A 22773-nucleotide genomic window follows, 5' to 3' on the forward strand; every position below is an offset into this window, starting at 1 on the left:
GAGAGAGAGAGAGAGAGAGAGAGAGAGAGAGAGAGAGAGAGAGAAAATGAGAGTGTGTTGTAAAGCCTAAGAAAAGAAATGTATTGAGAATTAGCAGGGAGGTTAAGCGTCGTGGAGGTGGTAGTGGTGGAGAAATGTTTCAATTTTATTTCATGGCGCTCAAAAAGACGCTTGTGAAAGGGAACTGGCAACTGAGAAATGGGAATAGTGGGAAGGTGATCAGTGATTACTAAAATTGCATGCTAAAACTAGGGCAAAACATGCATATCAACCAAGTTGAGATAGATTTTACACTATTCTGTAGAAGAGAAAAATGTCACAAGGATTTACCAGGAGTATGTTTTTCTGTAGTTTGAATGCAAGTCAAATTAGGCATCGATCAAATCATCATAGTAATTCAAATCACCCTTATTCGAATTACATACTAGTTCGAATTGGTATGTTTCGAACTAGCACCTGGTTTCAACTCACATAGTAATTCGAAGCATGCTGATTCGAATTACCCACAAATTAGTTACCTATGGTATTTCGAAACAACCCAATTCGAATTACAATGATTTTGCCTATAAATAGTGTTCGAGACAACCTCATTCGAACCACTATTTTAAACCCCTGACCCACCAAATCCCAGAAAAAAGTGTTTCCAAACGACTCCAAGAAAGGGTTGAACAGAATATTCAGTTAATGGGGTATAACCCGGACAGATTTTATCGTTTGAATGGAGTCGCCCATATAGTCATTGTCATCAATGAGGAGGTTAGTGCGAACTTTTTCCTTTAATTTAGGATTTAATGAGTTTTTTTTTCATATTCTTGCCTTTTATATGTTAGAATGATAGTCATTATGTAGGGTCGTTAAGTTAGATAGGATTGTTATATAAGTGGTTTTTGCTAGTAATTTATTAGTGATCACAAATAAATAGGATAGTGTTAGAAGTAAGGACAACAACTGGTCAAACTTTATAAAAGTAAGATTATTTTTTAACATGAATAGTAATCGGTAATCCAAATTTTTGTATCGTAATATTTTTCTTTTTTTTAAGAAATATGATTTAAAGATATTTGCTCGATAGGCCCAGTTTGATCGATATATGGTGTTATTTTCCATGTTAAGGCGTTACATTACTTGGTAGTGTGCATTAGTGAATGATGTTGTATGAATATGTTCCGAACTGAGAGACATTGTGGTACATTCTTTTTGCAGCCCCACCGATGTATTACGAGCATGTGACGGTAGCAGGGTATGCGTCTAGACGCATTCACAAGAAGCCTCCTTGCATCCTTGCCCTTAAAAGTGAGGGCAAAATTTGCGGCCACATGTCGAATACAGAATGCACAATATGCAGCAGGTGGTAGCCAACCTCTGTCGGGAGCCTCAAGTGCAGCCTTGATTCCATTGTGCCTATCTGATATCACCAGGATACCCGGCTGCGGGGTCACGTGCTGGCGGAGATGGAATAGAAAAAACGATCAAGACTCCGCATTCTTACCCTCCAAGAGTGCAAATGCCACCGGCAGGATGTTGGAGTTCTTGTCCTATGCAATTACAACGAGCAGTGTATCCCCGTATTTACCATACAGGTGGGTCCCATCAATACTCACCAACAGTTTGCAATGCCAGAATGCTTCAATACATGGTGGGAACGTCCAAAAAAGCTAGTGAAAATAGGCTTGCGAGCCGTCCACCTGCCCCCCTCGAACAGGACTCGTCCTTAGCACTGCAACATTACCAGGTATCGTCTGCACACCTAAGACCCATCGCGACAGCTCGTTGTATGACTCATTCCAATCTCTGTAAATCTATGTCACAGCCTTCTGCTTAGCCAACCAAACCCTCCTATAAGTCGACCTGAACCCAAAATATGTCTCTGTCGCATTCAGCAGTACCTTGATGCAGACAGATACATCAGCTCTAACCATTGGCATGATGAAAGCCAATATCACATGATAATCAAGATTCCTGTGATCGCTCGAAATCGACGTTGCAAGACAAGTATGAGGTCCGTTGTACCGTTTTACCTCCCAAATACTCTTGCGTTGTCGGAGACTTAACCTAATCAACCATGCGCACCCGTTCCCAAATTCGATACACTTACCAACGTACCAGCGATAATCGGACTCCACCATTTTGTACTGTACCCCGCGTCGGATGCTATACGTCTTCACGCTTAACACAGCCTCCTCTTTATCCTGAAATTGCTGACCAACCTGGAACTCTATAAGACCTCCGGTACCCTAGGTATCTCTGGCACCAAATCCGGTGGGCTCCCCAGGAACCCCCTCCTGTCTCATGGCATCCAAATCCAAAAATGAAAAGTGCGAAGAGTACTGTTGAGACCCAGAGCAAGAACCACTGCCAGCCCCAGCTGGATTACTCGTTGTAATGTCATCGCCACTATCATCAGCAATGATGTCTAGCTCCACATCATCATTGTCATCATCATCCGGCAATACATCATTCATACTAGCCGGTGCCCCACACGGTAAAGAAATTGGCACCCTATCAACGATACCAACCTCTACGCCACCACTGCAGTTGAGATCAACGGCAACGACGGGGAGGCAAATAATTAACTAAACTCTCCTTCCTTAATATTTAAACCTTCCCTTTACTTTCCCTTCTTTTAACTATCTCAACATGAAATTCCCAAAATACAAAAGAAAAAACAATCATCAATTGATATAGTTCTATGTTTCATATTGACACAATCAATCACCAAAAACGCCATTGTTTTACTTTTTACAAAACAAATCAGAGTCATGACCTAAACCTCACACAAAAAATTAGTATCGCTATATGAACACTCAATTTTGATCCTCAGAATTTTATACCCCACAAGCTTCTCAACAACCTTTAGTATAATTTTCCATCATTTTTTTCAAGGAAAAAAAAACAGATGAAACAAAAAAAAAAGATATACAAATAGATTCTTCCAATAAACTATACCATACACTATCCACAAAGCTTTGCAAATTACATGCATTCCATCCAGTTCTACCAATTCAGTAAATTTCCAATTAAAATCAAGATTATATATCCAATTACCTGAAGCAGCAGTAACACCAGCACCATCTTTGCTTGGTATGATTAGTGTAGCCGAATCCCTTGAAGAAAGACCAACATTTTCATTCCTTTCCAAAGCATCTTTCTCAACACCCGTTTTATTCTCTTCACTGTTGCTCCCATCACCATCATGGCCGCCACCACCACCACCACCTCCATCATCATCATCATCATCATCATCATCATCATCATCATCATCATCATCATTCTCAGCAGTCTCTCTCTCCAACCTCGAAACCCTCTCACTCAATTCAATGAACTTCCTCTTCCAATACTCAATCGATGCCTCATCGGCACCATGTCTCTCCTCCTCCCTCAACCCATCAATCCCACCCTTAGCATCATCCCATTTCTTCTTCTCCTCCAATAACCCACACTTTTCAGCTTCCAATTCGATGTTCCTTTTCTTAAGATCATCAACAACACATCTCTGATCATCCCATTTCTTCTTCTCTTCCAAGAGCTCAGACTTCTCAAATTCCAACTGCATGTTCCTATCCCTAAGAGACTCACTCACACCCTTCTCTTTTTCCAATTCGTTCTTCATCTCCAAACAATGCATGCACTTTCCAGCACCGCTCAAATCAGAATCAACATTCTCCTCCTTCTTAACCTCAACGAAGACCTTTGATCCTCCATTTCTGAACTCCTTGAGCTGCGATTCGAGGTTCAACTTATCCAAGGTGTGGATACTGTCTTTCACTTTGAGGGACGCAATTTCCTGATCCTTCTCTTGAATCGCCGCGACGAGGCGTGATTCCCTCTCGAGCAAGGCGCGTTCGACTCGGTCAAAATCCCGAGTGAGGAAGGTGGCTCGCAACTCGGACACGAGGCCGGGGATGGTAGTTTCATTTTGGTTGGTGTGAGCAGCCGAAGCCCCTCGCAGTGAGACGGGAACGGTTTTGGGGGTTTGCGAACGGAGGGACATGTGGAAACCGGGGAAATGACGAAGCTTGAAAAACAGAGAGAGAGAGAGAATGAGAGTGTGTTGTAAAGCCTAAGAAAAGAAATGTACTGAGAATTAGCAGGGAGGTTAAGCGTCGTGGAGGTGGTGGTGGTGGAGAAATGTTTCAATTTTATTTCATGGCACTGAGAAATGGGAATAGTGGGAAGGTGACTGTTGATCCCTGATAGTGATTAGTGATTACTAAAATTGCATGCTAAAACTACGCATTTAGATTGGGATTAAGTCAATAAGTCATCGTTTACTAATCTTTTTTCTTGATTGCTTACTGATTTTTCCTTTTCTTTTCTCTCATTCTCTGTCTCGGATATTTTGACAACAAGATTTTTTTTTCTTTTTTCTGAATAACGGGAAAGAAAGTTAAGGAGAATGAGATTTTTTAAGAATAAAGTCACTCCGTTTGAGAAATACAATTCCAAGCAGTTTGGTTTGTCAATAAGATTTACAGTGCCATTTGCATTGCAATGCGTAGAATATGCATTTCATTTGCAATGAAATTTCTTAAAAGTATCTCTAATTTTCATGAACAAGTATTTATATTCTCTGAACACCAAGAATGCTTTTTAGGATAATTTAACTTGGCTTTAAAAAAAAGTATTTATATTTTTTATTATTTTGAAAAAGAATATTTTTTTAACAGATAAAAATTATTTTATATTTAAATAGACTTTTAAAAAAATTTAAATATTAAAAATGTCTTTACTTTTGTTTCTTTTAAAAGTAAAGTATTATTAGTTAAAAAAAAGTAATTTATTTTTTTAATAAAAGTACTTTTTTTACAAGACTTAACCAAATAGATTTTAAATTAAATAAAAATATTTTATTTAAAAAAATTCATTAAAAAAAATTAATCCAAACCAACACCTACTAATCTAGAAGAAAAATTTTTAGATCCACCATTTTACAGATGACATTTTTACAACTATATTTTCAAACTAATAAAAGACCATACAAAATAGCAAAAAGCTCTAAGAATGCAATCAGAAATAATAGAGCCCAAATGACCTAGTAATCAATTGTCCAAATTTTTTCAAATTAGAGATTCACACCCTTCAAGATGGTCTTCAATTCTCAAGCTTGCATCATAATTTACTTTTGTCATATTTAAAGGAGGGTTGTTATACACTCAAAAGAGAAGAGGGAATCACATTCTTTTAACTGATTTGAAGTTGAAGAAAATCACTGAGCTGAGTTACGTATAAGATAAACTATCTTTTTCTTGTTTCAACGGTTATTCAAATTGAATACATAATTGTTTCGGTGCTTCCAAACCCACCAAAATCCAACCGTAAAAAAGAATTCTTAAGCCATCAAACCACAACCAGCTTGTTTAATTTGTTTCTGTTTCTGAGTTAGTTCCGCCATTCACAAACGTCATTTGCGTAATTATCTTATCCACTATACGACAAACAATTAGCGGGCTACACTTTCGTACAATGAATATCATGTTCCGCTTCCGCACTTCAGGTGCTGCACAGGTGATAATTTTCCTATATTATTATGCAATCTTATCCATCAATTATGACATTTATAATGAATTATACAGATATCAAACTATACCAAAAAAAAATAACAAAAGTTCATCGAACTATCTAACATTAGGTGTACATGCCTCATAAAAGGATCTAGTCATAAATAAATAAGCGTAATAACAACTACCCTTGGCTCCGTGTCCACCACGCCTAGGAAGTGGTGGCTCGAGGCAGCCTCCCGTGACGGATGCCCCTCTGCCCTCTGCCGCGTGGTGCATCAACACTAGAGTCTTTAAAATATGGTATCATGAAATCCGTAAGACCCACAAGTGAGGAGGTATCTCAGGACGAGGATCATTCACATGTCGTGAGGCATAAATTGAGGGTGGGGGAGAGGCATGCATCAGTGCACATTCCTGAACATAATACGCCGGGCTACCCCCAGACGTTACAACGCGGTATGCTCTACCTGTGGAAGCGATGGTCCTGCTGCACCTGAAAACGACGATCCGACCATAATCTAAAACTGATCCATCATAGGTCCCGGTTGAATACCAAATCCTTGATTCACAAATGCCGATACTAGATCCAGTGACTAGAATTGAGGCACACAACAATAGGATGGATCAGGCTAATCATGAGTAGGCTGTCTCAAGCATGACTGCTATATAGGTGGATCATCTGATGACTTGGATTGGCGAGTCCATCTACGACGGCCTGTAAAGACAGTGTTGGACATAGTGGTTCAAGAGTAAGGTAATCCTCAGGGATAGCACTTGTGAATCGCAAAACCCCGATATCATCATCTCTAGGCTCCTATTCTCTCAGGTGAGCCTCGTGTCTGTGCTTAGCATTGCGTCTGACTCTCCTAAGCTGTCGCCCTCCTCCAGGATGCAACTCTGGTAAATCCCCATCCTTTGGTTGTCGAATCTCAGGAGCGTGGGGCGTGTAATCTGACAGATCAGGTGGTATGTGTCCAGCTATAGGATCCTGCTGGTCACCGTGCCCAACCAAGACTAGATGTGCCCACCCAAGGTACCATTGTATGTACTTCTGCGAGGGACGCAGATCAATGCTGTGATAAATACGCACCCGACTGAGCCCCCTGTCCCGCCACATGTCGTACCAACCACTCAAGTAGTCAGGGTACCACTCGTTCCTACCAAATCGTCCATTGTGCACGTGCATCTCATCAATGTTCAGTGGACGTGTAGGAATGTGCTGCAAACCACTCAGTTGCCTCACAACACGATCCACTTGATGCCACTCTACAATCGAAAAGCACAACAGTGGACAGACGGCATTCCATGACTCCTCACCCTCAAACACAATCGGTGGCAGAATATGCTGGATATCTGGGTCAGCATACGGGATCCACTCAACCTACACAATATCCACATAACACAGTAAATAACAAGGCAACTGGTATACAAAATGACAAATGCAAGGAACACATACATTATGAATATCAAGGTTGTTGAGAAGCCGTCTCCACCACCGAAGTCTAAACTCTTCAGAGTCATTGCGCTGCTCATAACCAACCCACCTGCAATGTAATGAGCCATCAAGAATTATACATCCGTACACCATAAGTTCAAATAATAAAAACAAAAAAACAGATCACATTATTACCTCTCAACCAATGGAAACCTCCGCTGGTCAAATCCTTGTGGGCGACATGAGGGGATACGATGGTAAGCCCACGATAACAACAAGCTCATGCAACCACCCATGTTATGCTGCGTGTAACATGTTCCCCGGCACAACATGCGGTACAAAAAGGCAAGCACAGCAGAACCCCAACTCAGCTGACCACATTGATCCAAGTCTTCCAAAAGAGGCAGCCACCTGAGGTGAACTCGGGTGTTGGACTGATCCGGAAATAAGAATCCCCCGATAAGTTGCATAATATACCCTCTGGTGTACTGAAGAAGTCGTTCAGGCGTTGCGTCCTCTTCCAAATTCCCGCACACAGTCTCTCTGAACCAGGACAAGTTGATGTTCCATTTCTGTCTATCAGCAGGTCCTGGTACAGCTCCTAGTAACTGCTGACATATGTCAACAATGCTCCGTCCTTCATAAAAAAGCTCCCAGCCTGCCATGCAACCACTAACAGGATCTCCACTAATCCGAAGCCCCAACTGATAAGCCACGTCTTGAAGAGTGATACTCATCTCCCCACACGGCAAATGAAAGGTGTGTGTCTCAGGTCGCCACCTCTCAACTAATGCAGAGACCAACGCATAATCATGCTCGAACTGAAGAATAAAAGCCACATGTTCAAAACCTGCTCGTCTAAGGAGCGGCCTGACTAGCTCGCTCGGCCGCGTGGGTATGCGTCGTCGCGTCCGTAAGACTCTGGCAGGCTATAAAAAAAGAATAGTCAATTAGATTAAATGTTGCAAAGCAGAAAACACAATAAAACAAAATATAAGTTCTATACCAATTGCTCAAGCCTTCCTGCAATGTGCTCTACCTTGTCTAGTCTGTACAAGGTGTCTTCGTAATCTCTTCGCAAATCGGGTTCTATCTCTGCACACAATGTACAACTTCAAAAATGAAAAGAAAAAATAACAAATAATTTCCACAATTCAAGGACTAAATATTTAAAGCATAATAATCCTAAACTGAGAAATTTAAATTTAAATTTAAATAACATAATACCAACATAAATATTTATAACATTGCCACTTAAAATAAAATTATAATTTATTTATACTAATATGAAAAATAATAACACTTAAACCCTAAGCTAAAGTTAGTTATCCTAAATGAAGATTGAAATTACTAAATAAAAGTATATTATGTTAAAAGAATTAAAATTATACTAATATTATCTTATTTCAATTCTTAATTTCTATACTAATATTTATACTGATCTAACTACACTAGTTTAAAAATTTATTCTATTCTAAATCTAACTATAGTAATTTAAATTTATACTAATCTAAATTGATTTTCTATATAAATTATACCATATACTATCCACAAAGCTTTTTGCAAATTACATTCATTCCAACCAATTCAGTAAACTTGCAATTAAAATCAAGGCGTATATATATATCCAATTACCTGAAGCAGCAGTTACACCAAGACCATCTTTGCTTGGTATGATCAGTATAGTTGAATCTCTTGAAGAATGACCAACATTTTCATTCCTTTCCACAGAATCTTTCTCAACACTATCATCAATCTGAACCGTTTTATTCTCTTCAGTGTTGCTCCCATCACCGTCATCAGCATCTCCATTGTCATCCAAAGATATCAACTTATCATCCTCAGCAGTCTCTCTCTTCAACCTTGAAACCCTCTCACACAATTCAATGAACTTCCTCTTCCTATACGCCTCATGGGCGCCATGGCTCTCCTCCTTCCTCAATCCATCAATCCCACTCTTGTCAGCATCCCATTTCTTTTTCTCTTCCAATAATCCGCACTTCTCAGCTTCCAATTCAATGATCCTCTTCATAAGATCCTCAACAAAACCTCTCTGATCATCCCATTTCTTCTTCTCTTCTAAGAGCTCAGACTTTTCAAACTCCAACTGCATGTTCCTATCCCTAAGAGACTCACTCACATCCTTTTCTTTCTCCAATTCGTCCTTCATCTCCAAACAATGCATGCACTTTCCAGCAACGCTCGAATCAGAACCGACATTCTCCTCTTTCTTAACATTTGCTCCTCCATTTCTGAACTCCCTGAGATGTGATTCGGGGTTCAACTTATCCAAGCTTTGGATACAGTCTTTCACTTTGAGGGACGCGATTTCCTTTTCCTTCTGTTGAATCGCCACGATGAGACGTGATTCCCTTTCGAGCAAGGCGCGTTCGACTCGGTCAAAATCGCGAGTGATGGTGGCTCGCAACTCGGACACGAGGGTGGGGATGGGGGTGTCGTTTTGGTTGTTGTGAGTGTCGTTTTTGTTGGTTTGAGCAGCCGAAGCCCCTCGCAATGAGACCGAAACGGTTTTTGGGGTTTGGGATCGGAGAGACATGTGGGAACCCGGAAAAGACGAAGCTTGAGAACAAAGATTTATTGAGAATGAGAAGGGAGGTTAAGGGTGGTGGAGAATTGTTTTCAATTGAATTTGATGGCGCTAAAAAAAAAATAAAAGGCTTGTGAAAGGGAAGTGGCAACTGGGAAATGGGAATAGTGTGGTAAAAGTTGTATTTTTTTTTATAATAAAATTGTTTTTTTTTTAGCTGTGAAAAGTAAATTATCAACTATGAAGACACATGATAATCTGGTCTGGTGGAAGTTGCAGCGAATTACTTGGATGCCCTGAAGACACTGACATTATAATTAGCTGGAAGCCACGAATTATGCTTTTCAAGTAATTATGTATTTTATAATTAAATTTTATTAGTTTTTTTATAAAATACATTAATTCTAAAATATTTACTTTAAAAATATTTTATATTTTATCTTATATTAAATAAATAAACGAATATTTTTTTTAAAAANATTATAAATTTTTAAAATATAACACTTATACCAGAATAAAAACTTTTCTTGATGGGGGGATATTGTGCTTTGACTACAATTTACAACTGCTGATTAACAATTTATTTCACAGTAATTAACGATTATTAAAAAAACTTAAAATTAAGAATGATTTTTAAAATAAATTAAATCTTCTCCTTCATAGTATTTGATTCTTTTGCCTCTTAGTTTAATCGGTAATTTAATGTTGTTTTTTAAAAATTATTTAAATAAATTAAATAAGAGATAAATATAAATTTGGTGTTTGAAAGAATCTAACGCTAACGCTGATAAAATGATACTTGAGTTTTATTATTAACAAAATAGTCATGGAATAATTTTAAAATTTGACAAGTGTGTCCTAACTTTGTCAGAACATATTTTCAATGAGAAGAACGACCATCAAATTTTGCTAATATGACATGTCTCTTTAGCTAATTAGTAAATTGTCCTTTATAATTAGTTTAAAAATTGAAAATCTCCCATCTTTTGTTCTAAGTTTTATTAAGCTGGAAAATATACTTCGACCTCTTCTGTCACTAACGTCTGTCACCTTCCTCCCCTTTCACGGTTGTCTGCCATCTTCCTCCCCTCTCACCGTCGAGCTCATCTTCTCTCACTGCTTTTCCTTCTCACTCTCAAGGTCACCGCAGAAACCGTTGTTGCACGCCTGTCACCCAACCTAAGAAGATCGTTGTCGCGTGCCTGACCCAGTCCAGGAGAACGTCGTCTTTGCGCGCTTGACCAATTGAGGAGAATATCATCATCGTCTGCCTGACTCAACCTGAGGAGAACGTCGTCTTTGCGCGCCTGAGGAGAATCGTTAGAGGCAGAATCGTCCGTCATATCATAGGTAGAAGCATCACCTTGGTCGCATCAGAGGAGAATTGTCTTCGTTGCAGTCCAGTCTTTATCGCCACCTCCAACAAAATCGTTCTTCGTCGCCAGCGGCCACTCTTCCTTCTGGTAAGTCAACCTCTTCGCATTTCATCTTTTGAATGTGAACAAAATTAAAACTAGCTTATGCTGAATTTTTTTTATTAATGGAGTTAATGAATGCTGATGTCTGATGAATATAATTTGTGTTCTTGGAGTTGCTGCTGAACTAATTTTTTTATTATTCTTCAATTTTTATTTTTTGTTTCTCTTTCTGAATTTTTTGTTTTGTTGTTTAGCTGATCAGATTGTATAATAGAAATACAATCATAGATTGAAAAGGATATGACTCTGGTTTTCAAACCGATGGTGATGGTAGTGGTGATGTCTGGAACAATAATAGAGAAATAGGGAGATGGACTGTGAAAGGCGCAAGATAAACTCTTTTGTAGTGGTTGACATGGAGGAGAGTAGTTTAGGACAAAAGAATTGGGAATTTTTTCGACTTGTAATTATTTAATTAATTATAAAAGACAATTCAATAATTAGTCAAAGAAATATGTCATATAATCAAAATTCAGTGGCCACTTCAGCATCTTTGTCATTAGAAATGTGCTCCAGAAAATTAAAAAATACGCTTGTCAATTTTTAAAATTGTTCAAATACTATTTTATTGATATAAAAAATTAGAGACCATTTTATCAGCATTAAAATCTTTTAAGTATCAAATTAATATTTATTTCAAATTAATAAATATAAAAGATAGAAGAATCAATTATTCTGAAGAGCCAGTATATTAAACAATGTTCAGTTAATGAATAAGAAAGAATAGAATACATTTTTATTCTTTTATAAATTAAAATTATAATTGATATAGACTATCTACTTATATCTTTCAATTTGTTGAACACAAACCATAAAGGAACTTAAAATTAATAAAAATATAAAGAAACGTATTACTAGACAACTCCTAATAAACAAAATTCATATGCAAGTAAAATCAAATATAAATTGATTTTTAAGTATCTTTCCCAATAATCCTATTTAATATTTTTCTATTTCGTTATTTTCAATATCACTTACCTTAATTTGATGCTATAATTGATTTTCAAGTATATTTACTAGTATTTGTATTTAATATTTTTTTATTTTCTTATTTTTAACATTACTTATCTTAATAGTTTAAGATTTTTTAAAATGAACAAATTAATAAAATAATAAAATAATGAATTAATCGCTCTTAAATTAAAATAGTAGATCACACATTTCATAAAACTACAAAATCAATAGTAATTAATCTTTTATTTTACTACTTTATCACTTTCGTTTTAGAAAATCTAAATTCTCTCTTAATTTAATGTTATTAAAGACTAAACTTAACTTAAATTTCATCCAATCCAATCCAATATAACACTGTTTCTGTGTTTTGCAAGACTGTCAAAGTGAACGTGAGGAACTAAAAATTTTCATATTATTTTTAAATAAAATTAGACACATACTAAGCCTTTGTACCATATATGACCAACCATGTTATAAAATGTGACTTACATAAATCATAAGAATATGATTTCATTGCATTGTGATCCTAATTAGTAGAAGAGTAATAATACACACAAGTGTTAGAAATATAACAATTAATATTATATTCTCATATCAGCTTAAATTTTTGGGATAAGTATCAGAATTCAATCCTTGATGAACCCAAAAATAAAAGATAGCATAAGACAAATAAAAATGAAAAGAAAGTCTAGGTAAAAATCAAACAAACCCAAATTATTAATGTTACTTTTTTTTATTAGCTTAAATTTTTGGGACGAGTGGTTTTATAACCGAAGGAATCAAGTACAAATCATGTTTTCTTCTAACGGACAATCCAAATGATTCAGACATGTCAAGATCTTCATGCTTCTCGCCATTTGGAATCTTCCAATCAAAATGAAAAAGCAAATTTGCAAGTATGAGTTCAACACTAGCAACCCCAAATGTGATTCCAGGACAAATCCTTCTCCCAGCACCAAATGGAATGAACTCAAAATCTGCACCTTTGAAATCAACAGAACCATCAATGAACCTTTCTGGATCAAACTTCTCAGCTTCCTTCCAGTATCTTGGGTCCCTCCCAATTCCCCAAGCATTAACAACGACCCTGCTCTTAGCCGGGATTTCATAACCATTGATTTCACATTTCTCGCTGCATTCTCTTGGAAGTAATAAAGGAACAGGAGCATGGAGGCGTAGTGTTTCTTTGATTACTGATTTTAAGTAGTGGAGTTCATGGAGGTTGGCTTCGTCGACACACCCTCTTGAATCAAAGACTCTTCTTACCTCAGCTTGTGCTCTTTCCATCACGCTTGGGTTCTTGATAAGTTCTGACATCGACCACTCTAATGTTTTCGCTGAGGTGCCGCTTCCCGCAGCAAAGATGTCCTGCAAAAAGAAATTCAACTTTTTTATTGCACAACTTTTACTTTTTAATTTAGATATAGAAGAAAACGGTGTAAGACGTAATTATGGAGTGTATAGACATTTTACGTTGTTAGGAGTAAAAATTGGACTGTCCAATTTTTGGGTACATAAATTGGAGGGTTCGATTACTTTCGTCAAAATTTAAATTTTCTCTTCCACACTAATAGGACTGTCCGATTAGTAGACTTAATTTTTTTTTGCAAATAAATCGGATGATCCGATTTCTTTATCACTTAAAAATTGTCCCACATCTATGTCTAGCATCTACATTCTTCACAATAATGCACAACACACACATGCTTCTCATATTCAAAAAAAATGAACCCACAACTTTTCTAACTAAACTAACATAATCACTGAAGTTCCACAAATATTCCTCTAATAAATACTCTCTGGCAAGTAAGAAGGATTCTTAATTTTAATACTTTTAAAAATTTAGATGGATTTAATATTAGTCAATCCATTAAAGTTTTATCTTTAGATTTAAAACATCAAGAGAAAAGTTTGTATAAAATCAAAATTAACTAGAATCCAGGTCTTTTTAAAATATTTTTCGAATCTTTACCAGGTGTGTCAACTCTTTTTAACTCTTAAAAATTAATATATTTATTAAAAAAAATAAAACACACATATAACGTAAATTCTTATCTCAAAATACTAACCAAAATTGTTGCTTTGATAACATTGTCAGATAGAGGGTGCTCAAGGTTGCTCTGCTTCTGAAGCTTTAATAAGACATCAACAATATCCTCCGTTGACTTCTCATTCATTTCCTTTCTTTCCTTGTGATTTCTCACAATCTTCTCGAGGATCCTATCCACTTCTTGATGAATCCTCTCTGCTTTTGATCTTAACCCTGTCACAACACTAAGCACTCCAATTGAAGGATACAAATCAGCCAAAGAGAAACCAGAAACAACTTTCAACACATCCTTCATAACTTGTATGAACGCTTCTTGATCCGTTGACTTTTCCCCAAAGGCCACTCTTGATGTTAATCCATATGACACAGAATATATAACTTTGCTGAAATTAATGATAGACCCATGATTGGAACTTAAATCCTTAACAAGATTCGATGCTTCTTGTTCCCTGATTGATCGAAACGATTCGACTCGCTTCGGTGTTAATAGCTCAAAAGTACAAATCTTCCTCATCTGCCTCCAATAGCTTCCATAAGGTGAAAAACTCATTCCCTTAGAACCATATGTTATAACATCAATAGCTAGATTGTGAGGCCTATTTGCAAATATTATGTCATGAGTTCTCATAACTTCTTTGGCCATTTCAGGTGAAGAAACAACTATGGTTGAGAGTGAGCCTAGTTTTATGTGCATAAGAGGGCCATATTCTTGTGATAATTTTGTTAGGCCACGGTGAGGCATAGAACTAAGTTGGTGTATGTTTCCTATGAAGGGTAGTTTAGATGGTCCTGGTGGCAATTTTGAGTTTTGTGGCTTCGGTTTTGATCTTGAAAATATGATAAACACTGCCGTGAACAAGAAAAGAAAGAAGGACAAGGTTGAATTTGAAGAAAGATAGTGGAGAACAAACTCCATGATTGGAAAGGAAGAATAGCTTTTGGTTAGATATGGCAGAGGCAGATTATGGTACTGAAGTATATGTGGGCATTTAGTCTTGTTTGGATAAGAAGAGGAAACAAGAGTAAAGAAAATAGAAAAAAAGAAAATGAAAAAAATAGAAAATTTTTTTTATTGTTTGGATGAAAAAAATAAGAGAGAAAATAATTAATGTATAAAATAATAAATTTATTTTTGTCATAAAATAAAATATAAATATTGTTATTTATTTATTTTTATTGTATTTTATAAATATTACAAAAGATTATAATTTTATATATTTGATTTAAATTATTTATCTAATAAATATAATATTTAAATATAAATCTATATTACAATAATATATTAGAACTATTAAAATCAAGTTTATATTAATAATTAGTAGAATAAAGTATTATTTTAGTTCATAATTTTTAGACCAAATTATAATTTAATCATTAACGTTTTAAACGTTTTATTTTTGTATCAAAAATTTTAAATAAATTTGATGTTGTCCTATTGTTAAATTTATATGAATAGTTAAGAGAGTAAATAATATGAATGTTAACAACATTTGTGTTAGAAGAATATAATTAAAATTTTTTCATAACACTTTGTCTTCTTAATTTCCTTTTGGTAAAAAAAAATTCTTAAATCCTATAACACTCAGAGAATTAAAAGATGTTTTACGTCACTTACGTACTGAAATTAAACGTTATTATTTTTTAAATATACTAATTATTTGTGTCAAATTTAATAACGAAACAACATTAAACTTATTTAAAAAAATTTTCGATTAAAATAAAATATTTAAAATTTTTTAGTATTAAAATAGAATGTATAAAAGAATTAAGACTTTATCCAACTATTAAAAATTAAAATAATATTTTATCATAATTAATAATAACAATATAAGTAAGAGTAATATTTTATATAAAAGACAACATTTTTTTGTGAGACTAAAAAAATAACTTTTTTTCTATTTTTTTAATATTTAAGTAAAAGAAAATATTTTTTATATTTTTTATTTTTTTATTTTTTCCCAAACCAAACAATTGCTTAACGTTGGGAAAGTAAGGATTTATTTTTTGTTTTTGGTTACAATTTTGGGAATTTAAAGGGGGACATTAGTAGGATGACAATATCACCTGAATTTGTGAGTATTCATCTCGACCCTACTTACTCGGGGCGGGTAATTACCTGCTCCGCATTAAGGCTGATTTTTAGCGAGAGGAATTTTTGGAAGGGGCGGGACGGGGTCGGATTTAGACAATATCTGTCCCGTTATATATGTAATATATATAATTTTAATATATAATATGTATAATATATGTAAAATAATTAGTAAATGATTAATAATATTGTATCATATTTAAATTTTTATTTTAATTTATGTTATGTATGTGATGATAGTTATATAAATTTTGAAATTTAATTTTATTTATTAGATTTTAATTATTATAGGGGACGAATACAGGTGAGGCGGGTTAAGATTCAACGTTTTACTATTTGCGAGTAAAAATAGGGCAGGTTCTATACAGATTGTTGTACAGCGAAGCAAAGTCGGATAGAGTAAAAACCCACTCCTATTCGATCCATTGCCACTCCTAGACATCAGAAATAGAAAATTCGTAAAACCCTTTTTTTTTGCCTTGGAAAATTCGTAAAACCTAAACGCCTAGGTTAATTATACACCTAGGAACTAGGAAGCCCAATCAAAATTTCTCTTTCGAACAAAAAAAAAAATTAAAAACATATTGTCTTGATTTTATTCAATTATATTTAGGATAAACGATTAAAATAATGTTCAAAAGTTCATATTATATATTAACAAAAGTACTTTTTAAAAATAAGAAAAATAAATAAATTCTTAAATAATTTTAAAAAGATAAAAGATAACTAAAATGTATCATAGTTTTATAAGTAGTAAATGAATTTTATAGTTATCAGATAACTTTTTATTTTATTCGTATTTTTATAAAATATTTAAATAACTATTTAGACTTCGACAAAAGAAATTGGAGGATAATTTAATTCATAGACTTTTTTTTTTCAATTTTTAAAAGTAAAAATTTGTCATTCACAAATAAAAATTAAAAAATTTACTTAACATAAAAAAATTTTTTAAAAATATTTATGAAAGACTCCATCAACAATATCTACTTCTAAAGTTTATTTTAGAATATATATTTAATTTAATATATGATTATTTTGTCATCTTTTTAAATATTTTAAATTTATTTATTGTTTGTATTTTTTAAGATTATTTTATGAGTAAAATAAATTTTTAGATACCATTTTAGTAATTTATTTGTTAGATTTAATATTCAATTCTAGTTAACTAAGTTACTAGCTATTTCTTTTATCTTTTTTAGCTCAATTCTTTTTATTATTATTATTTATTAATAATGTATTGCGGCCCAGTCCAGGTGGACATGATGACCGACCTGGCCCGTGGACAACTCGATCTGTGCAGTCGGGTCAGCGCACATAACCCATTCGGTTTGTGACCGGAAAATGCACATCTGCTACCAGCTGCATGACAGTTATGGGGAACGAAGCTTTTAGGAAGGAGGCCTCTCCTTGTAGGGCCCCGTCTTACTGACAAGGTATATAAGGGGAGGGTCCTACTCCTCCTCCAAGGTACGTCACCATAATTTTTACCCTCGTAACCGCCTGCACATTTTCTGACTTGAGCGTCGGAGTGTCCTTGCATATGGCACCCCCTCACATTACCAAGAGCTCGTGAAGTCGGCTACGCCCGCAACTCACTCCACGGACCCGGACCAAGCCTGATCCCCATCTTCCTACTCAGGAGACACCTCCGACTCGTCCGGATCTCGAGCAACCGAACATAATGCAACAACAATATAGTGCATGATATTTGTTATATTACTACTTTGCTTGAAAGTTTCTCAACAAAAATAAATAATGAAAATATGATAAGAAATAATGTATTCAACATACAAGACCAATTATGGAAATAAGATGAACATCTCTACCTACCAAACAAACACACACTACACTTATTTGATCTTACAACAATTAACAACTTGATTTTATCTTTGCCATAGTTTTTGTTGTCATAAACCTTCAGTTGCGTATAGGACGAGAAGTAATGGGAACAAGGCATAGATTTTCTTTTCTCATTACTGCCACTCCAAAAATTTCCGACATATCCAACTCCTGAATCTTCATTCCATTGGGAAGCTTCCAATCAAAATGATACAACAACATTGCAAGTGTAGACTCAGTGCTCGCCACCCCAAACGTGATTCCTGGGCACATTCTTCTTCCAGCACCAAAAGGAATGAGTTCCAAGTTGTTTCCTATGTAATCAATAGTGCTATTCATGAACCTTTCAGGGTTGAACCTTTCAGCCTCAACCCAATGATTTGGGTCTCTCCCAATCGCCCAAGCATTGATTATTACTTTGCTTTTGGAAGGTATGTGATATCCATTGATCTCGCAATCTTGTCCACATTCTCTTGGAAGTAAAAATGCACCAGGAGGGTGCAATCTCAGTGTCTCTTTCACAACTGATTTCAAGTATTTTAGTTTTTCAATGCCACTTATTCCTTCTTTGTCAAGTACTTCTCTTACTTCAGCTTGTGCCTTCTTCATTATCAATGGATTCTTAATCATCTCTGCCATTGCCCACAATACGGTTGTAGCTGATGTCTCTGTTCCGGCTGCAAAAATGTCCTACAACCATAGATCAAGTTAAACTAACTAGTAATATTCTAAAAAAAAAATGCTAGCACCAGCAATTTTGTGATTTGTAGTCATCAAATAACTATCAATGATGATTTTAATGGTATGAGATTAATGTGAGTTTCATTTAATAACTCACTCTTCTTTGCTGGTTACATGTTGGCCAGAATTTAATAAAATTGCTGGTCCATTAAACTTTTTCTTTTAAAAAAATTTATAAGAAATTTAATCGGACATTTTAGACCTCAATAAATTTAAATTATCAAATCAGTCCTTGATATATATTAATATATTATTGACTAATTTACCGCTTACAACTGACTTAAAATTCCAAGGAAGCAGTGCTACTTTCATAACAGAGCAATTTTAATTTTAAACACTGGTTATTAACTTGTATTTCTTAATGAGTTACACAATTTTCGGTTCATGTTATTATAATTCTTCAGAGAGAGAGAATATTTATTTTAAACTAGTGTGTCACTTCTAAATATTTAATTTATAATTATTAATTATATTGGTACTTTTATCTCATGAATCACGAACACTTTTACTGAATTGTCATGTTTATGTATGAGACACATTTTAAACACGGCACTCGTTTGACATGTGTGTCTTAATAAAAAAACTAAATTTTCTTGTTTTTAATATGGATTTTTGAAATAAATTTAAAAATAATATATATTTATTAAAATAAAAATATTTTAAATATTTTATATAATTAAAAAATTAATTTATATTTTAATATATAGTTGATGTTGCATAGCACCAAATAAAAATAACATAGCCTGGCTGAAAGAAACAAGCAAAGATATTAGATGGATCTATCTTATAATTGGAATCAAATATTCAATGCAGTGTTGAGGTCCCTTCCATCATTTTGGGGGCAGTGGTCCAAATTTATCACAAAATTTAGTAGTAGGGACTAGGTACTACTGTGGTCCTCATTCATAAGGAGAAATAAAATATCAAAGCACCTGACACAAAAGATAATAACAAAGGAATCCTATAGAATTATTAGAATTTAATATTCTTGACAATGAGTTACCCATTAATATTTAAAAAGTTAAAATATCATATTAAATTATTAAATTAAAAAATTATATTAATGATTAAAAGTGATGACCATAAATAATAAATTCGAATAATCTTTTAATATTGTTCATCGTAATATACACTCACATTGCTCATTTTTTTTAATTTTATTTAATTGTTTATTTATTTTGGTGTACACACATGGATTTAAGGCTACCATAATAACGAACATAGTATATTTTTGTCAATTTTAATAATATAATTAATGTAATTAAAATTTTGTGAACCATTTTAATACATGTGGTTAGGACCACTGTGGCACTGTGGACCTTAACTCGTATAAATAACATTATGTTTATGCACAAGTTACATACATACTAAAATATAAATACTACATTGAAATGTTTTATGTACGTATTGGAAATAGATTTCTCCATTGTTTTTAATATTTGAGAGAATAAAATATAATTTTTTATTTTTAATTTTATAAGTGAGATTAAAAATAAATAAAAAAAAGAACAATAAATAATTTGATTAAACACTTAATGTCATCTATTTTTTTTTTTTTAGAGAGAATCCACTCCCATACCAAAAATACACTATAGATATTAAAATCAATGATATCTGTTTGACTTAGTATCCTTTGTATGTTTTAAAAAATAAAACATCCTCAATCAAGACCCAGGCACAACTCAACATTACATGTCAAAATACGACAGAAATCCAATTCATATATAGAATCTGTTATCAGAGGGGTCATTAATGCAAGTTGTGAGCTGATGAGGATTTAGGAGTTAGTTAACTGTATTGCTGATGTGTCTCAATTATTGGCCATAACTTTTCGAATCAATTCTTTTAAAGTTTATCTATCACAATATATCATTTTGTGTCTATTAAAATTCAAAAGTTTCATTTATATTTTTACTAGTCGAAACCATAAATAGAAATTTCAAAATAAAACTTTTATTTTTGTATATTGAATTATGAGTAGTAAAATTTTTAAAAATAATCTAAATTAAGTGTTAAATATTATTGCTCTTTATATAATTAAAATAATATTTTTTTACAAAATATCTGACATTTTTTCATTTTATAATTAAAAATAATTTTTTTATAAAACGTTGGTGACATTTTGTCTTTTTATATTTAAAAAAAATATTTATTTTACAAAATGTTAGTGATATTTTATACTACCATCATAACAGTGTAAAATACTAAAATGAACAAATATTATCGTATTTTACATTAAAATTATCTATATCTAAAAATTGTAGCCCCTAAAACAAGTCTAATTTATAAAGGAGAAGATGAAAACTTTTCATGGCATACAATAATAATAATAATAATTGGTGGAGTGGGATAGACTTGCTTACCAATATCACAGCCTTGATACTATCATCTGTTAATTGAAACTCTTGCTGATTATTACTATCCTGGAATTTCAAGAGCACATCTAAGAGGTACTCATTTGCTTCTACATCATCACTCTGTTCTTGTGATGCTTTCATCTCTCTATGGTCACTGAAAATGTTTTGCATTATTTGATCAGCTTCTCGGTGCAATTTCTCAAGCTTGGGCTTCAATCCAGAGACATATTGAAGCCATGTAATAGAAGGGTACAAATCTCCAATCTCAAAACCTCCTGAAATCAATGTAGCTTCTCTAACAACTGATATGAATTCCTTGTGGTACCTGTCCAGCACAAACAATTTTAGATCGAACACTTTAATTTTTAATAAATTTTTATTATTCTAAAAATCAATTACTCCTGTAAATTGATTGGTCTTTTTGTCGCTTTCAATCAAATTCTTAATATATATACTAGATAAATAAATTTTTAACAAATTTAAGTTTAAGATAATTTTATCTGCACTAGTTATCTGTAAAAAATAATTCTTAGGAATTTCTAAAAAAACAAATTTTTCAAAAACCAAGTCTCTGATTTGAAATTTTTTCGGAATCAATTTAGATATTTGCTTTTAAATGAAAAACAACAGAGCAGATTTGACATTATTGTTTAACCCAAAATCTTAAACAGTTAAATTTATGAATCTTCTCAAATATATATTCTTTATTAATCTAAATTTAACAACTCACACTTGAAATTTCAACAGTACCTGCACTTGGTGCCATAAGCAGACCTTGAAGCAATAGTAGATATTGTTGAGAACACTTGTTTGGAAAGATTGATAGGCGACCCTTCTTTTGAAGCAATCAATTTGATGAGATTGTTGAGTTCTTCAACTCTGATTGGTTGGAAAGATTGGACACGTTTAGAGCTTAAAAGCTCCAACACACAAATCTTTCTTAAATGTCTATAATAATCACCATATGGTGAAAAAGATAAACCCTTAGAACCATAGGACATTATCTTTGAAGCTAGAATAGGAGTTCTTGATGAAAAATTTAGGTCATGGGTTTTCAAGAACTCCTTGGCATATTCAGGTGAAGATACCACTATAGTTGAAACTTCACCTAGCTTAAGATGCATCAAGGGTCCATATTTTGTGGATAAATCTCTCAATGTATGGTGGGGAAGTGGTGAGCCAAAAAGGTTGTGTATGTTTCCAATTATTGGTAGCTTGTTTGGCCCTGGTGGTAACTTGAGGGATTTATTGTTAGGGTTTTTCATCATTATTATTTTGTATGCCATGATCATGAAAAGGAGAAGGGAGATAATCATTGATGTAAAGCTAATAGCAGGGATTGGAGAATCCATTGTTGGAAGAGAAGAGAAAATGGCCATTGTTTTAAGGAAGATAAGGTTCGGTAGTGAAAAAGCACATGTATAATGAAAACGTGACATATAATTGGTTTGTGAGGGGACAAATTAACTTGGATGCATCTCAAATATATTAAAGGGTATATACCTAAAGGATCCTGCTAGGGAGACAATAGACTATTTGTATAATGTGTACAATGCTATTAAGTTATAAAATGAACATCCTCTATACTATTTAGAATAACCATCCGAGTACAAGGGATAATAAACATCTTCTCGAAAAATTTAGACCTTTCAGATCTAGCGCTTTAATACCATGTCATGATACCACTCATCCCAAAAAATTCAGCTGATGGAAAAATGTAACACTAATAATTATATCTCTAATACTCCATAAACCTCCATTGTACACATTGTATTTGT

The 22773-nt window shown here is 33.8% G+C and overlaps 4 protein-coding genes across 5 annotated transcripts in view; all 4 read right to left on the reverse strand.

The window, feature by feature from the left end:
• LOC110277559 (rRNA-processing protein EFG1) overlaps positions 1–4257 on the reverse strand; it is a 7082-nt gene extending 2825 nt beyond the window's left edge. Inside the window, exon 1 of one of the 2 annotated variants that reach the window (XM_021134846.2) lies at positions 3873–4257. In XM_021134846.2, the coding sequence (XP_020990505.2) occupies positions 3873–3991 (119 nt within the window). In that variant the 5' untranslated portion in view covers positions 3992–4257. Of the gene's footprint in view, positions 1–3045 lie in introns of both variants that reach the window. The other variant, XM_052257903.1, reaches the window with a different exon arrangement.
• Positions 4258–5634: 1377 nt separating this feature from the next.
• Positions 5635–9493, reverse strand: LOC107463169 (uncharacterized). Its single transcript, XM_016081947.3, has 5 exons — positions 8572–9493; positions 7943–8031; positions 7132–7865; positions 6958–7045; positions 5635–6882 (listed from the first exon to the last, which is right to left on the reverse strand). The coding sequence occupies exons 1-5, from the start codon at positions 9491–9493 to the stop codon at positions 6316–6318; spliced, it is 2400 nt and encodes a 799-aa protein (XP_015937433.1). The 3' UTR covers positions 5635–6315.
• A 3097-nt stretch (positions 9494–12590) lies between these two features.
• Positions 12591–14949, reverse strand: LOC107463080 (cytochrome P450 71D10). Its single transcript, XM_021134860.2, has 2 exons — positions 13986–14949; positions 12591–13284 (listed from the first exon to the last, which is right to left on the reverse strand). The coding sequence occupies exons 1-2, from the start codon at positions 14880–14882 to the stop codon at positions 12658–12660; spliced, it is 1524 nt and encodes a 507-aa protein (XP_020990519.1). The 5' UTR covers positions 14883–14949; the 3' UTR covers positions 12591–12657.
• A 2883-nt stretch (positions 14950–17832) lies between these two features.
• Positions 17833–22420, reverse strand: LOC107463001 (cytochrome P450 71D9). Its single transcript, XM_016081731.3, has 3 exons — positions 21746–22420; positions 21002–21320; positions 17833–18587 (listed from the first exon to the last, which is right to left on the reverse strand). The coding sequence occupies exons 1-3, from the start codon at positions 22372–22374 to the stop codon at positions 17976–17978; spliced, it is 1560 nt and encodes a 519-aa protein (XP_015937217.2). The 5' UTR covers positions 22375–22420; the 3' UTR covers positions 17833–17975.
• Positions 22421–22773: the final 353 nt, after the last annotated feature.

The sequence above is a fragment of the Arachis duranensis genome, chromosome 1 (genome assembly GCF_000817695.3).
Source record: "Arachis duranensis cultivar V14167 chromosome 1, aradu.V14167.gnm2.J7QH, whole genome shotgun sequence".
Taxonomy (NCBI): domain Eukaryota; kingdom Viridiplantae; phylum Streptophyta; class Magnoliopsida; order Fabales; family Fabaceae; genus Arachis; species Arachis duranensis.